General features: G+C 42.6%; 2 protein-coding genes across 2 annotated transcripts in view; one reads left to right on the plus strand and one right to left on the minus strand.

Annotated features, from left to right (window-relative positions):
• The first annotated feature begins 740 nt into the window (after window positions 1–740).
• The window catches only part of LOC115203813 (probable global transcription activator SNF2L2), a 53,546-nt gene continuing 38,769 nt past the window's right edge, over window positions 741–15,517 (plus strand). The window contains exon 1 of the mRNA XM_029768831.1: window positions 741–873. Within this exon, the coding sequence (XP_029624691.1) occupies window positions 769–873 (105 nt within the window). The 5' untranslated portion in view covers window positions 741–768. The remainder of the gene's footprint in view (window positions 874–15,517) is intronic.
• Window positions 5,063–9,362, minus strand: LOC115203812 (dnaJ homolog subfamily B member 5-like). The gene is made up of 4 exons (XM_029768829.1): window positions 9,156–9,362; window positions 7,890–8,142; window positions 6,982–7,544; window positions 5,063–6,132 (listed from the first exon to the last, which is right to left on the minus strand). The coding sequence occupies exons 1-4, from the start codon at window positions 9,252–9,254 to the stop codon at window positions 5,899–5,901; spliced, it is 1,149 nt and encodes a 382-aa protein (XP_029624689.1). The 5' UTR covers window positions 9,255–9,362; the 3' UTR covers window positions 5,063–5,898.

Here is a 15,517-nt window from a genome sequence, read left to right on the forward strand (position 1 = left end):
TGCATATTACCTCAATTACCTCAACTAACCAGCGCCCCCGCACATTGACTCTGTACCGGTACCCCCTGTATATAGCCTCGCTTGTTATTTTACTGCTGCTCTTTAATTATTTGTTACTTTTATTTTCTATTTTCTACTTATCTATTTTTTACTTAACACTTATTTAGTTATTTTTTTCTTAGCATTTCTGGTTAAGGGCTTGTATGTAAGCATTTCCCTGTAAGGTCTACACCTGTTGTATTCGGTGCATGCGACAAATACATTTTGATTTGATTTGATGTCAACTCACCTGCGCTTGCTCCGAAGTCGCTGTCCAATCCAGGACCCATTGTGGAAGAGTTGTCGGATGCAACAAAGCATGAAGTCTCTGGAGGTATGCTACTGGCATATTCACATTCGAATTCAACCATATCAAACTTGTGTTCCCCTGTGTTGTTCAATACATATTGCAGCTCCATGGTGCTGCACCGACGCATGGGCCTCTGGTCAGGTGTTACCTGCGTGCATAAAACAGTCACACATCACATCCAAGACAGAGTTCAATGGTTACTTTGGTTAATATTAGGCTGGAACCATGAATTTACCCTTGAGTGTGTATCATTTAGCGCAGGTGAATTGGGTGGCACAAGGTTAGGCAGTTCTTCCTCTGAATCACTTGACTGCGGTAGGACAGGGGCGCCCCTGCGCCAGCTCATTTTATTCCTACTGTACACGCTTGACCTACGGGGCTGGTCGATCCTGGAGTTGGTATCGGCTGTTGTCGCCAAAATGGCGCTCGGAGCCCTCAGGGACTCGGAGCCACCATCGCCTGTGGCCCCACCCAGACGGACGAATCGGATACTCTGCTCCACTGCTGCCCTGTCATTTGAAGAGGTACGTGAAGAGCTCAAGGGCTGCGCCAAAATAGGCTCTGAAACAGAGATATAACCTCTAGTCCCATCTCGATTTGGGAAAAATGGCGCCTCTGATATAAAGGTCATTCTCTGGCGCGTCGAAAGAGTAGACTGTAAAATACTTTCGCTGTCTTGTCTTTTTCTGTTCTTCTTTGAAAAAAGGTGCAACTTGTAACCCAGGAACAAACAGTTAAACAGCAGCAGAAGAACCACGCACGGTACGAGTAAAATAATAAGTAGTCTTAAACTTGTAATTGGCCAACCTTCACTCAGTTTGGAGGGTGGTGTTGATGGGCCTATTTGCGACATTTCGTCATATAGTTTATAGGATCCAATTCCAGAACGCATAAAATTGTGATTTTTTTTTCTCTGTGAAAGCGCAGGTGTTTTGTTGGACCAATCAATTTCACTATCCAGGGTCTGTGATTGAACTCTGCAGAATGACTGCTTGGATTTTGTACATGGCGAACCCCGTGGCCATGATAGATTTTATTTTCTGCTTGAAGAGCTATTGAATACATCTGTATTTAAATGAGCATATTTTACCCAAAAATTAAGAATTTACGTAGACAATTCTTTTTTTTATGCTCGGACAGCCGAAAGAAGGCCTACTCGAAAATGTGGGTATAGGCATGAAATAATAACGCCAAACGCAGGTGACGAGTTTAATGTCCGCTTGCTTGATGCTTGTCTGTCCTGTAGAATAGGTGACAAATAGTCAATCACATCACCCAAGATCTCGCTCTCATCTCCAGGCTCTCATATCCAAGCTGCCGTTGACGTACAGGTGTATAAATATTATGGCACATTGAATAAACCAAGGATTTAGAATTACAGCATAACGAATTAGCCCAACCACGCTGTTTTATGGTCGTTGGCATAGATATACAGGAAACCTTCCTATTCAGCCTGGTCAAATAGACAAGACGTTACATAGTAAACATACGTCCAGGAGAATCAAATTAGTATGGAATGTTACGTTTGGTATGGTTACATAAGATAGATGGATACGTGAAGGTCAAGCAACCCAAGGGATGCACGTTCCAAACTCATCACCGAACGCTTTAGCATTTTAGCTAATTATTAACTTTTCAACTACTTAGTACTTTTTAGCTACTTTGCAACTACTTAGCATGTTAGCTGAACCTCCCCCTAACCTTAACCCTTTTAGCTAACCCTTCCCCTAACCTTAACCCCTAACCTAGCTAACGTTAGCCAGCTAGCTAACATTAGCCACCTAACTAGAATACGTAACATAGTAGTCATTGCAAATTCTTAACATATTACATGTTTTTCAGATTCACATATAATACAAATTGTAATTAGTAACATATCAAACGAAATGGGTGATGGACATCCACAAATGAATACATACCATACGGAAAGTAACATACAATTCTAAAAGGAGTGTATCGGATTAAGATACAGAATAATACGAAATTCTCTGTGATCAGGTTGTCCTATTTGGCACACAAATACACATGGTGGTAAGTCAACAAGGAAAGAAGCAGACAAGACTTAACACTTCAGAATCAACAACACTCTTGTGAGATGATGCTTCATGTTCGGTTAAATTTTATTGATGAGCATTTTGTGATGTTTTGCCTTCCCATCTCAAACCATTTGTCAATGTCTGTCTCACTGTCTCTGTCTATGTATCAGGGAAAGACTGACTCTCAAGTCGGTGGCTGCAGTGGCATTTGTCTATGTTGTGTAAAACCCCAACTAGCTTGGTCTCCATGTTTTACAAACGTCACATTTCAAAGTGTTTAAGGTTAAGTTTAGGCAGTAACTCTGAATGGTAAGGGTTAAGGTTTGGGATGGGCTTATAACAAAAATCTCAAAACAACTTTCTATCACTGGATTCGAACTTGCAACCTTTGGATTCAGAGGCCTATTTGACAGTAACAGTGCTCAATGTTGCCCCTAGTGGCCGGGTCCACGTCATATTCCAATAACCTCAGATATGGATAGACGTCGAATACGGACTTCTATCACAGCTGACCTGGCTGAAAACCCAGCATCAACCATGGAGGAGTGGATATCTCTCAACAGTCCACAGGGGAGTGCTCTTTTGAGTCTTGCCTTAGAAATATTTCCTGCTTCCTTTTTCTAGCATGTTTGAAAGTATTGCTGTCCATTGTACCATCTGTTTTTTAGAATTTTCAACTCCAACTTTAAAACATGAACTAAGTTAGTGGAGGAAAAAAAATGAACACTAAGAAGTGATGAGAGTGAAGGAAAGATGACATTATTACAAAAGGGGCTGCATCTCAATGGTGTGAAGTAGCTTCTTCTCTCTCCTTTCCCCCATCTGCACTGATGTGAAAGAGTTGGATAGGAAATTAAATATGTCCCATAGTAGTACACATTGCTTTCACCTACCCTTTGTTTAGCTCAATGCAGATGAAAAGAGAGGAGTCAGGAAAGCGAGCTTTTTTTTTGCATATTGGGATGCACCTATGGGCCCTAGAATATGGTTTCTGAGTCATTTTATTAGCATTTAACACTAGGTGGCAGTAGTTAACTAAACCGACATGTGCACGACTATGGGGCAACACAGACGGGGTTTGCTTAGATTGGATATGAAATATAGTTGACATTTTATCAACAATGTTTATTGAAAACATAAAGTTGCACAATGAGCACTTGTCTCTCAAATACAATGTTACAGTTGTCGGTTAGCTAGCTAGCAAATGTTTTGCCATATTAGCATATAGACGTGACGTCAGTCAAAACACCTCAAAATAAGACATGGTATCATGATCAAATTAGCTAAAATGAGCTACTTACGATTCCCCACATGGCAGTTTCTTGTCATTATTGCTAGCTATCTGGCCATCAAGAACCATAACACGGCCTTCAGCTCCTTTGAAGTGCGCAGATTGTTTTCGTGAGGTTGTCAGCCGAGGTCGTCTATGGTGCAATACCGACACTCTTTCAACCAACAGTACTGCTCAAAACCTATTCACACCACTGATGATCTTGAACAGCTTATGTACTCATTACTCTGGGTCAACTGGCTGATCTGCACTTGGAGGTAGTAGGATAGCCTTCAGGCCCCATTAGTCTTCCTTGATTCTGTTGCAACATGGCAATTGCAGGAGGCATTGCCTCGCCCAAGAGTTCTCTCCAACTCTTCACATAATCAAGATTGTTTGTAGTCAGGATTAATGTGAGGTTTATCTAATTGACTGTATTATGAAGTTAAGTCTTCATAGTACATTGAACAAAAAAATGTAAATGCAACAATTTCAAAGATTTTACTGAGTTACAGTTCAAGTTCATATAAGGAAATCAGTAAATTGGAATAAATGAATTAGGCTCTAATTTATGGATTTCACAGACTGGGAATACAGATATGTATCTGTTGGTCACAGATACCTTAAAGAAAGGTAGGGAAAACCAACATTTCTAGGATTTTTTTATTTTTATTTCAGCTCATGAAACATGGGATCAACAGATTACATGTTGCATTTACATATATATTTTAAACAAATTTGAGAGAAATAAACTTTGTGTGCATGAAACATTTCTGGGATCTTTTATTTCAGCTCAGAAAACATGGGACCAACACTTTACATGCTGCACTTATATTTTTGTTCAGTGTATATGAATGAGAGAGAGATACGGTACTAAGTTTGGACACACCTACTCATTCAAGGGTTTTTCTTTATTTTTACTATTTTGAACATTTTAGAATACTAGCGAAGACATCAACACTATGAAATTACACTTGGAATCATGATAATAACAATGCACGGCCCCATGTCGCAAGGATCTGCACACAATTCCTGGAAGCTGAAAATGTCCCAGTTCTTCCATAGCCTGCATAATCACCAGACATGTCACCCATTGAGCATGTTTGGGATGCTCTGGATCGGCGTGTACGACAGCTTGTTCCAATATCCAGCAACTTCACACAGCCATTGAAGAGCGGGACAACATTCCTCAGGCCACAATCAACAGCCTGATCAACTCTATGCGAAGCAGATATACTGCGCTGCATGAGGCAAATGTTGGTCACACCAGATACTGACTGGTTTTCTGATCCATGCCTGTACCTTTTCTTTAAGGTATCTGTGACCAACAGATGCATATCTGTATTCACAGTCATGTGAAATCAATAGATTAGGGCTTAATGAATTTATTTCAATTGACTGTTTTCCTTATATGAACTGTAACTCAGTAAAATCTTTGAAATTGCATGCTGAATATATTTTTTGCTTTGTTCAGTGTATTTCACATTTTTCTCATTTCCTTTTGTGATATGGACATGCTTATTCTTATCCTGAATCATAGTTCATGACCAGTGCTGCACATTTTAATATAATAAAACACAAAACTTTTATTAAAATTCAGGTATTTTCATTTATTCAACATGCTTTTCTTTGTCCATTTGTCAATTTAGAATAATATATTAACATCTGGTATAAGTTAAAGCACAAATATATACAAACGTTTCAAATGATTCAGTTGAACATTTGACAAATTAATCTCTTTTAGAGACAGTGATAACTATATTTGTACATTAGTACAGTCTTGTACACAAGTACATATTTGTTATTGTAATAAATCAATGTAAAAGTGCAGTCATATGAACACCATACAACTGGTAGAATCATTTTGCCACGTGACAGTCAACTACCTCAGGTTTCTCTAATGAGTCAAATGACTCTATTGGCATACCAAATTCTTGATATAGGCAACACAGTAAGAGTACCTCTACCCTTTTTCATTCAACAGAAAGGCTAGTCAGTCTGTCAGAAAACGTGCCCAGACACTCAGGAGTCCATTTGCCAGTTAAACTGTAAACCTTTTCCCCTGTGGCATTGTAGATGATGAATAGTGCCTATAATCAAAAAGGTATATATGTTTTTAAAGATTCCATTCCTGCCATTGTCTCTAAACCAAGCACAGGGAGAAGCTGTGCTGGATTGTCATAGCACCTAGCAAGGCTGTGATTGTATCGGCTAGCTGTGGTGGTCGTTAGCACGATAGCATGTTAGCACCCAATGAGGCTGTGTTTGATGATCTCTTTGGACTGGGGAGGGATCCTGTCAGGGAAGGCCACCTGGAACTCCACCACCAGGTCGCCACGTGTGGTGGGGGTCTTGGCGTGGGGCAGCCCCTCGCCCCTCAGCCGCCGGATGGCGCCGGGCTTGATGACATCACTGCACGGTAGTGGCATCGTCCTGTTGTCGAGGGTGGGGACGTTGACTGTGCATCCACATAGAGCCTGGAGAGAGCGAGGAAGAAAGTATTTGTTAATCTTCCTCCTGTTATGTTGAGAGCGTTTGGTTACATAACAGTGGAAGCAGTCGACCCCATAACATAATTAGCTGCAGTTGGTACTTCTGAATGAATGTGAAACTAACCAGGGCAATTTTCTTAAGTGAGTGTTATATCAGACTCAAATGTGGAGCAATTTCCCCCCAAAGGCGACGCTTTTCTCTGTTACGCAACGCTAAGTGTTACAAATGCAATACCAGTAATGCTCTCTCTATTCTGGCTGTGGGTGTCGGTACTCAACAGAGTGACTGAGTGGGGCCAGGGGAAGATGAAGAGGCGCTTGGTGAAGAGCCTGCAATGTCTGAACACTAGCATGCTAATCTGAGGAGCGTAGGATGTGGGAGTGAGTGATTGTAAGCCAGAGAGAGAGGAAGCTAAAGGCTGGCGCAGAGCAGAGGAGTCAGTGGGGGAGCAAAGTGAAAGCAGTGTGAGGGGGCGGCTGACCGAGGCTATATTTAGCTACTGCTGATGCTGCTCTCTGTAGGGGCCGATGAGGTAAGTGAGGGGAGGTGTTGGTGGGCACTGTGTGTTATTGGGGGGTTGTTAGCTGGGCTAAGGACAAGGTTGGAGCAGTGGGGGTTAGCTGAGAGGGGCTCTGAATAGAACAAAGTGTTCTCCCTACAGCCACCAATTTGAGCCATTATCTAAAGTACAGAAGTGGCATACTTCAGCTATGCCTTGAAGCATTATGTTATACTGAAAGTATGGCAGTGCTGTACATCTGCTAATACTAACTGCATTATATAACCATATCAATGTTAAGTTGACACACAAGTTCACATGAACACCAACGTACTTCTTTGAGGGTGATCTTTGCCGTATAGACTATGTTGGACCCGTCCCTCTTGTAGTGGGGGTGTTTCTTGTCCTTGAGGACGAAGGCCACGTCGGCGGGTATGCTATTGGCCGTCTCGTCACCCTCTCTGGGAAAGGTGATCTTGGTACCCTCCTTCCATCCCTTTTTCACCACCACGTTCAGGACCTTGTCCTCGGTGCGAAGGCTGCGGCCGTCTGGGTTGAGGCGGTGCCGCGTGATCTTCATGTGCTTAGAGCAGCCGTGGAACACCTCTTCCAGGGTCACCAGGAGGTCGTGCACCACCGCCACGCCCTGCCGTCGCCCGCGCCGAAGTTTCTCGCCGTTGGGGCCATAGTTACCATGGTAACCATCACCTTTGCTGAAGGTGAAACGGTTAAAGGGGTTGAAAAGCTCCTCCTCGCCGTCGGGCCCGAAGAAGATGTCGAAGTGGTCGGAGCCCTGGAAGAATGTTGAGAAGGTCTCGTGGGCATCGCCGTGGTAACTATAGTGATGGGGGTTGTTCTCTTTGCCTGCCATGGACACCCCGCCTCCGTTCTTGAGACCTGAGACACAAAAGAAAAAAGACAACTTCAGTTAGTACAGTTCACTCAGGCAGGAGTGTGACCTTCCATCTTGTCTAATCTGGTATTGTTCTCCCACTCTGAGACAAAGTTCTTACTCGTATAATTAGCTCAACACTTCTGGAGGGCTTACTAAATGTATATATTGGCACTTCGAAGTTTGACAAACACTTTCTCGTCGCTGGCTGACTAATTTATCAACCTGTAGTCGTCTACACTGCATGTGTTGGGCTGGCTCTCAGGGGGACAAGGTGCTGTAGATTTTTTTGCTAGATGCAACAGCACTTGCCGGTCAAATGACAAAGGGAAAGAAGGAAAGGCCCTCACCTTCTTCTCCAAACTGATCATAGATGACCCTTTTCTTGGAGTCGGTCAGAATCTCATAAGCTTCTGCAATCTCCTTAAACTTTTCCGCGGCGTCCGCAGCGCTGTTCTTGTCGGGGTGAAACTTCAGGGCCATCTTCCTGTACGCCTTCTTGATGTCGTCTTCGTTGGAGTCAGACTCGACGCCCAGGACCTTGTAGAAATCCTTCCCCATAGGCCTGGACAGAACGGGAACCTCTTGGTCCTTCTGGTTCTCCTGGAGAAACAGGATGGGAGAAGGAGCTCGTTAGATCTCTACTGCACACAGAATAGCCACGTTTTAAAAGGACAAATGTCTTTGCCTCAATGAAGCCATCGAAAGCCAGAGCTGGATAAGATGTCATAGTAAGATAACTAACTCCCTGGGCTGTGGGCTATACACTTCAACCACTCCTTATAACGCTCTCACTCCCATGCCCATAATAATGCATTTCCAAGCACCAGGCAGCTTTATGACACCCAGCAGGTGTGACATTCAACAATTGATTGAGAATGACCCAGACAAGTAGACTATGATTGTCAGCAAGCCTTCTGTGCTAGTACCAGTTTCAGAGGACACATACTTGGAATTGTCACCTGTCAGTCCTTTGAATACAAATTACTACAACGTATTCTTTATTATTACATTCAGCCTGTGAAAATAGTATTGTATGAAAACTAGCCCATTGCAAATGCAATTCAGGCCAGTTAAGTATTCTAGACTGTAATGCAGATCTGTCTGTGCATCTAAATGCAGGCAACGTGACTATAGGGGGAACTCGTGTGTATGAGCATCTTGAGGCAGACTGCACCTCGCACCACAGATGCCAGCTGAGCCCTGATTGGCTCAACTAGGCTACACTGTCTGCGTTGGAATTAGGGGTATAAAGCATATACAGTAGGTTACTGGAGAACCCGTTGACATTGTGCAAACTGCTCACACACAGTGTGTATAAGCTTTTAAAAAAATATATAATTCCTTATTTTACCAGGTGAGTTGACTGAGAATATATTCTCATTTACAATAAAAGGAACATTAAATATTTGACACATCTATGCTGTAATCCGACAATATTCTCAGCAATGATACCACTAGTCTTTAAACTCACTGCCAACTTTTTAATGACACAACCATTAGGCACAATTTATGACATACATGAGTTTAACGGACATGGGCTACTTGCATTTGATACAATACATAACTATCTGTAAATAACTGAAATGTAGACACATTTCCAAAATATAACTTACCCCTGATGAAGAGCCCGAGCTATCATTCCTGTTCATAACGCGGACCTTGCACTTTCCATTTTTGGTTTTCACTCCAAACTGGGTCCAGATCAGAACCATGGTGTTCGCTTATTGAGGAGCTGTCCGCTGTTTTTTGGTGCTGAAAAGCTCTTAGCTGTTTTAGCTGTGGTTGGGCTGTTGGTTGACTGAGCGGCTGACTGTAGACTGTGCTAAATACTGCCGCGGCAGCCCTTTACTATACACTCAACACCCACGCAGCGTGACCGAGCTTTCCCCAAACCCGCCCATTTTCCTACGCACAAGAGGGAATTACGGTGCCTACCGATTCCTCTGCGAGACCATTGGCGTTCGCTTCATGATCATGCGGATGTAACCGCCTCCTTCTCCTTGTTGAGACTCGTTTCCGGGATTCTTAGCAGAAAGCTCACGAGCAGTCACGACCAGTGAGTTGAATCCTCAGAGCCGTCTAGGTTTGCCGATTGAAGACTAACATTTAGACATCCCTAGAGGCTCTGTAGCGGAGTTTCTCAACTCCACGATGTAAAATGGAGTTGAGTGACATGTGGACGGACTGCACCTCCGACAACATCGAGTTGCTGTCAGTCAAGACTTACATTTTTATGCTTTCCTTGCACCTACAGTATGTTTGTCCTGTGTAAGTGCGAGCTTGTCCGTAGTTTTGAAACTGTACCTGTACTTCTCCTGATTGTTATAGAGTTGTCAGTTGGATTTGAAAGCTAAAGTAAAAAATAATAATAATAGCATTCTGTGCATCCCCTGCCAAAATAAAAACATCCGCTGCTCTATCTCCATTAACTAACAATGGCTCCCTTTGCAAAGGTTGCAAATGCTACGGCTTTCAGCACCCTAAGAAAAGCTCACGTTAACACAGGACAAATATAGGTACAAGGAAAGCATTAAATTGACATTTTTTATCAACTGACATCATTTCGATAAAGTCGATAAAATCGCTCCATTGTACTTGGAAATCGTGGAGTTGAGAAAGTCAGAGGCTATGCATGTGATCCATTCATCAGAGAAATCCATCTTCATTGTTTTTTAATCAATTACTCATATATATTTAAGTGATAATGCCAGAGAAGCCGGTGTTTGGAGGATATATTGGCACAGGTGTTGTTAGGCCCGAGACGAAGTCCTCCAAACACCGGCTTCGAGGTCATTATCACTTTTATACAACGGGTCACCAACACATTCAAATAATGATTTACACATTTTCATGAAAGTTGCTTTGATGAATTTATTCATAATATTTCATCCTTCCACAATATATATTCCTGACACAAATCTAGGGTTGCTACCCAAGCCGGCTGGTCGTTCGTTCTATCGGTTCGGTTGCACACAAATCTCCACCGTTGAAAACTAAATGTTAGTCTAAAAGAAATGTGGAATGTCTATATAATGTATTTTTATAGTGGAGATCAAGTTTATAAAGTGCCTGGCTGGGTTGATGAGACGGTGGATTGCGTCGTGCATAAGAGCAATCCTTAACCGTGGTATATTTGCCATATACCACACCTCCTCGGGCCTTATTGCTTAAATATATTAGTCCTCTGAAGCTCAGTTGGTAGAGCATGGTGCTTGCAATGCCAGGTTAGTGGGTTCGATTCCCAGGACCATCTGTACATAAAATGTATGCAATACTTTAACTATTGTCCCTGTGGGGAAATATCACTATCATGTACACACATGACTGTAAGTCACTTTAGATAAAAGCATCTGCTTAATGGCTTATTTGTTTTATTATATTTGTTAGGGGAGCAGTGTTTATTTGAGGATGCTCCTCTGGTTGTTATCTGGTTAGATTTGATATGAACACATTATGGAATATAAATGGACTGTTGATAGATTCAAGAGAACCTTTTGTGAGGGAGTCTCCTGCGAGACTTGTTTTGTCTAGCAGTGTGCATTGTATAGCGTGGACATCCACTACAGTTGAAGGGAGGACCTGCATTGTGTACACCAGTGTATGGTTATGGAACAAAAAGCGGACACACATGGCAATGCTTCCACTTCTATGGTGCTCACCACAGCCAATGGGAGAGATGGATTCTCCATCTTCCAGTGGATTCTCCCAGTCACGCCCAACAGGAAATGGGAGACAAATTTGGTCTGAACATGGAGAGTCAGCAGCGTCACTGGCTCTGGCTTTAGTAGAACTCCACTACAACAGCGAGAGATGGTTCTAGAATGGAGTGAATCAGAAGATTATGTTCTATTCACAGTATTCTCAGCCTTCTCACTCTCCCATCCGCCCACGGGAACATTGGGACTGGTGGTACTTTGAGCTCGCTATTTCTCTCGCCTTTCTTGCTCTCCACACAGAGGAAATCACAGTTATTAATGCCTGTCCTGTCACACTGAGACTATGGCTGGAGGGGGACGGCAGGGGGGACAGCTAACGTGCCAAAGTGTACCAACAGTACACTCAGACAAACATACAGAATTCATACACTCACATGCAGTCTCACTTCAGTACTTTATTTAGATCCAATTAAGCATTGTCATTATCGCATGCTAGGGGCTGATTTGTCACTGGTCTACTTGTGGGCTATGGAGCCGACATGAGTTCATGATACAAAGACTATCATGCACAAACACATTGTTGTACAACACATAATTCTTGTACACCTTTATTCTAGTCTGTGATTTGCCTGAGGGCTGATGTGTCCTGTTGATGTTCAATTGTTATCGAGGCACCTGTATGCATTTTCAAAGAATCATTATTTTCAGAAGTATTCCTTAATATTTACAATTCTAAAGGGTTAACAAATGAAATCCGTATGGCTGAACAGTCTAGCATAGCGTTGGTGAGGAGCCTACTTTAGGGTTTTTGCTTCCTGTTAGGCCTCCTCTCCCATAAATGTTTGATTTTCCCAGTGATGTTTCGGCTTCACCTGAGACGATCGCTGTCCATGGTTCTGAAATCTCAAATCACCACTATTTGCTTGTTGTTTATGTCAGACTTGCTGTGGACTGAGTCACCAGGGCACTCTTAACGGTGCCTACCAAAATGATATAACACTTACATTTTTCAAAAATGCCTAACTTTAGATCATTGTCTCGGTACTGGTACCCATGTACAGTATATAGCCAAGTTATTGTTACTCATTGTGTATCTAGTCCTTGCGTTATTAGTTTTCTATTTTAACATTTGTCTCTGCATTGTTGTAAGTAAACATTTCACTTAGTCTACACCAGTTTGTGAAGCATGTGACAAAGATAAATGTATCATAACTCATGGCTAATGAGAAACTGAAATTGTGAATATGAATATCAAAATCCCAGGAGTTAATCTTTCTTCCTCTGATCAGTGTTTAGACCTATGACAGAGTAACAGATTATGGTGTGTGCGTCCCCCCCTAAAAACACGCCACTTCGATACAAGTGACTTTTCATAGTAGGGTAGGTGAGCATTTTTGCTAACCCCAACCCTTAACCTAATTCTCCTAACCTGCTGTGTAAATTCTCCTATCCTGCTATGAAAAGTCATTGCTGTATCGAAATAGCAGGTTTTTAGGGAGTCCCGTGTGTGTGTGTGTGTGTGTGTGTGTGTGTGTGTGTGTGTGTGTGTGTGTGTGTGTGTGTGTGTGTGTGTGTGTGTGTGTGTGTGTGTGTGTGTGGCAAGTGCTATCCTTCACAGGTTCAGCTCAGTCCACCACCTTCCCCCATGCTCATGTGGGAGTAGTAGGTAATGCTGGCTCCTTGAGGTGGTGAGTCACATTGCTGGCAGTACATTCACAAAGGAAGTGACACTTCACCCCACTATCACAGACTGTCTGTCAGTCTATTCAGTCACTGAAAGGTTAGAGTCCAGTGTAATGTGGTGTAGATCAGTAGTGTGTAGAATGGAGTAGAGCAGGTTTTGACAACTAACCCTGAAGTATCTGCTGGGTTCTCTCTTTTCCCTGTTGATCAGTTGATATCACTGAGTTTTTCCTAGTCACTGTGCTTCTGCCTCTGCAATGCTTGCTCTTTAGGGTTTTAGGCTGGGTATCTGTAAATCACTTTGTGACATCTGCTGATGTAAAAAAAGGGCTTAATAAAATACATTTGATAGATTGAGTGCAGAGAGTAAGTCTGGTTTTCCCAGTCTAAATCAGTTGCTGATGTTTGTCACGTGTGAGAATGAAAGCAGCAGACACCGTGTTCCCTGAGGAATCAGATCAGAACTAGCCATCCCAAGAGACCGTGTGTTTGAAATAGTCCCCAGGCATGTGTTTTTAATGAGCGTGAAGTGCAGGAAATGGGGAGAGCGTTGAGGAAGAGGACTAGCAAGAAATGGCTATGAATGTTTTGTTGAGTAATCCTTTTTTCTTTCCTCGTCCAACCCCTTGTCTCCTTTATCCCCCATCCCCCTCCCATCTCTCACCTTTTTTCTTTCCTCGTCCAACCCCTTGTCTCCTTTATCCCCCATCCCCCTCCCATCTCTCACCTTTTTTCCCGGTCTCCTTCAGCTCTCACACGTCTGGGAGTGTGACTCTGTCACAGCAGCTGGACCGTTTGAAAGTGTATCAAGGTTTAACGCACACACACAGACACACACACACACAGATTTGCATCGTTCATGCAGTCACATCACGCCTGATATTGGGAGGAGAAATGGTGCAACAAAGAGAAGATTGTGGACACGTTTCAGAGAATCTCTTACAAATGTGTATTTACATCACTAGGCAGGTTTCCATGGACCCAGGTTTGTTCAACAAAAGAAATAAGACACATAACGAAAATGGCAGATACATTTTAAATTCTCTAAAGATCGACAAAAATGTTATCCATTCGAAGGGTGGATTCTAACTTTCTTTATTGCGATAAATGATGATGGAAAGTGTTTTTTTTAAATAAATGATTGCCGAATAATTAAAATAAAATTCAATCAAATGTATTTATGAAACCCTTCTTACATCAGCTGATGTCACACAGTGCTGTACAGAAACCCAGCCTAAAACCCCAAACAGCAAGCAATGCAGGTGTAGAAGCACGGTGGCTAGGAAAAACTCCCTAGAAAGGCCAGAACCTAGAGAGGATCCAGGCTATGAGTGGTGGCCAGTCCTCTTCTCTTCTAACAGAACATGGCCAAGATGTTCAAATGTTCATAGATGACCAGCAGGGTCAAATAATAATAATCACAGTGGTTGTAGAGGGTGCAACAGGCCAGCACCTCAGGAGTAAATGTCAGTTGGCTTCTCATATCTCTACTGCTCCTGCTGTCTTTAGAGAGTTGAAAACAGCAGGTCTGGGACAAGGTAGCACGTCCGGTGAACAGGTCAGTGTTCTAGGGCTCAGGTCGAGAGAGAGAGAGAGAATTCCTAAATTCGCACAGGACACCGGATAAGATAGGAGAAATACTCCAGATATAACAGACTGACCCTAGCCCCCCGACACATTAACTATTGCAGCATAAATACTGGAGGCTGAGACAGGAGGGGTTGGGAGACACTGTGGCCCCGTCTGACGATACCCCCGGATAGGGCCAAACAGGCAGGATGTAACCCCACCCACTTTGCCTAAGCACAGCCCCCACACCACTAGAGGGATATATTCAACCACCAACTTACTATCCTGAGACAAGGCCAAGTATAGCCCATGAAGATCTCCCCCACGGCACGAACCCAAGCGGTTCATAATAAATAAATAATTAAGGTACTGGGGGCTATAAAGATTCACTCCACATTCAATTCTAAATGCCTACTGCTTGTGAAATCTATTTTTTTACTATGAAAATTGGGTAATACTTGACACCCAGTGTCATAGCACAGGTGTGCTATGACACTGAACCAATGTTCCCTCATTTTTTCAGCACTGAGCAAATTTCAGGTCTGCTGAGCACAAACTTGATCTTTGTAAAAATTCTGTGCAACGTATTTACTGTGAACACTGAGGCTGTACCCACTTTAAGTCAGTTTTAACACTGGCCAAGTAGGCTACTGTGGCTAGTTAATCATAATGTAGGCCTACCATCAGAAACAATGGAGAAAATGCATCCCATAACATTTAACACGGAAACTGCTGTTCTATCATTCAGCCTACACTGTGTGGTGTTCAATGTAGTCCTACATTGGGCTTGACATTAACCTGTTTATCCACTTGTCCTTCAGACAAGGAGGTGACTGAAAAGTTGTTTGATGCAAGAAACCACTTTACAAAATAAAATGCATTATTATTCCCATACCATTTATTACAAAGAATCAGAAAAATTATGCTACCCTCGGCCTATTGGCTACTTACCTTATTCAAGCCTGTCTCAAAATACAACACTGCCCATTTAAGGCTTGAATAAGAGCTCTTTAACTGACCTGCTTTTCAATGATGTTTAGAAATGCACGTTTTGTGCTCTTGTAGGA

The sequence above is a fragment of the Salmo trutta genome, chromosome 12 (genome assembly GCF_901001165.1).
Source record: "Salmo trutta chromosome 12, fSalTru1.1, whole genome shotgun sequence".
NCBI lineage: Eukaryota > Metazoa > Chordata > Actinopteri > Salmoniformes > Salmonidae > Salmo > Salmo trutta.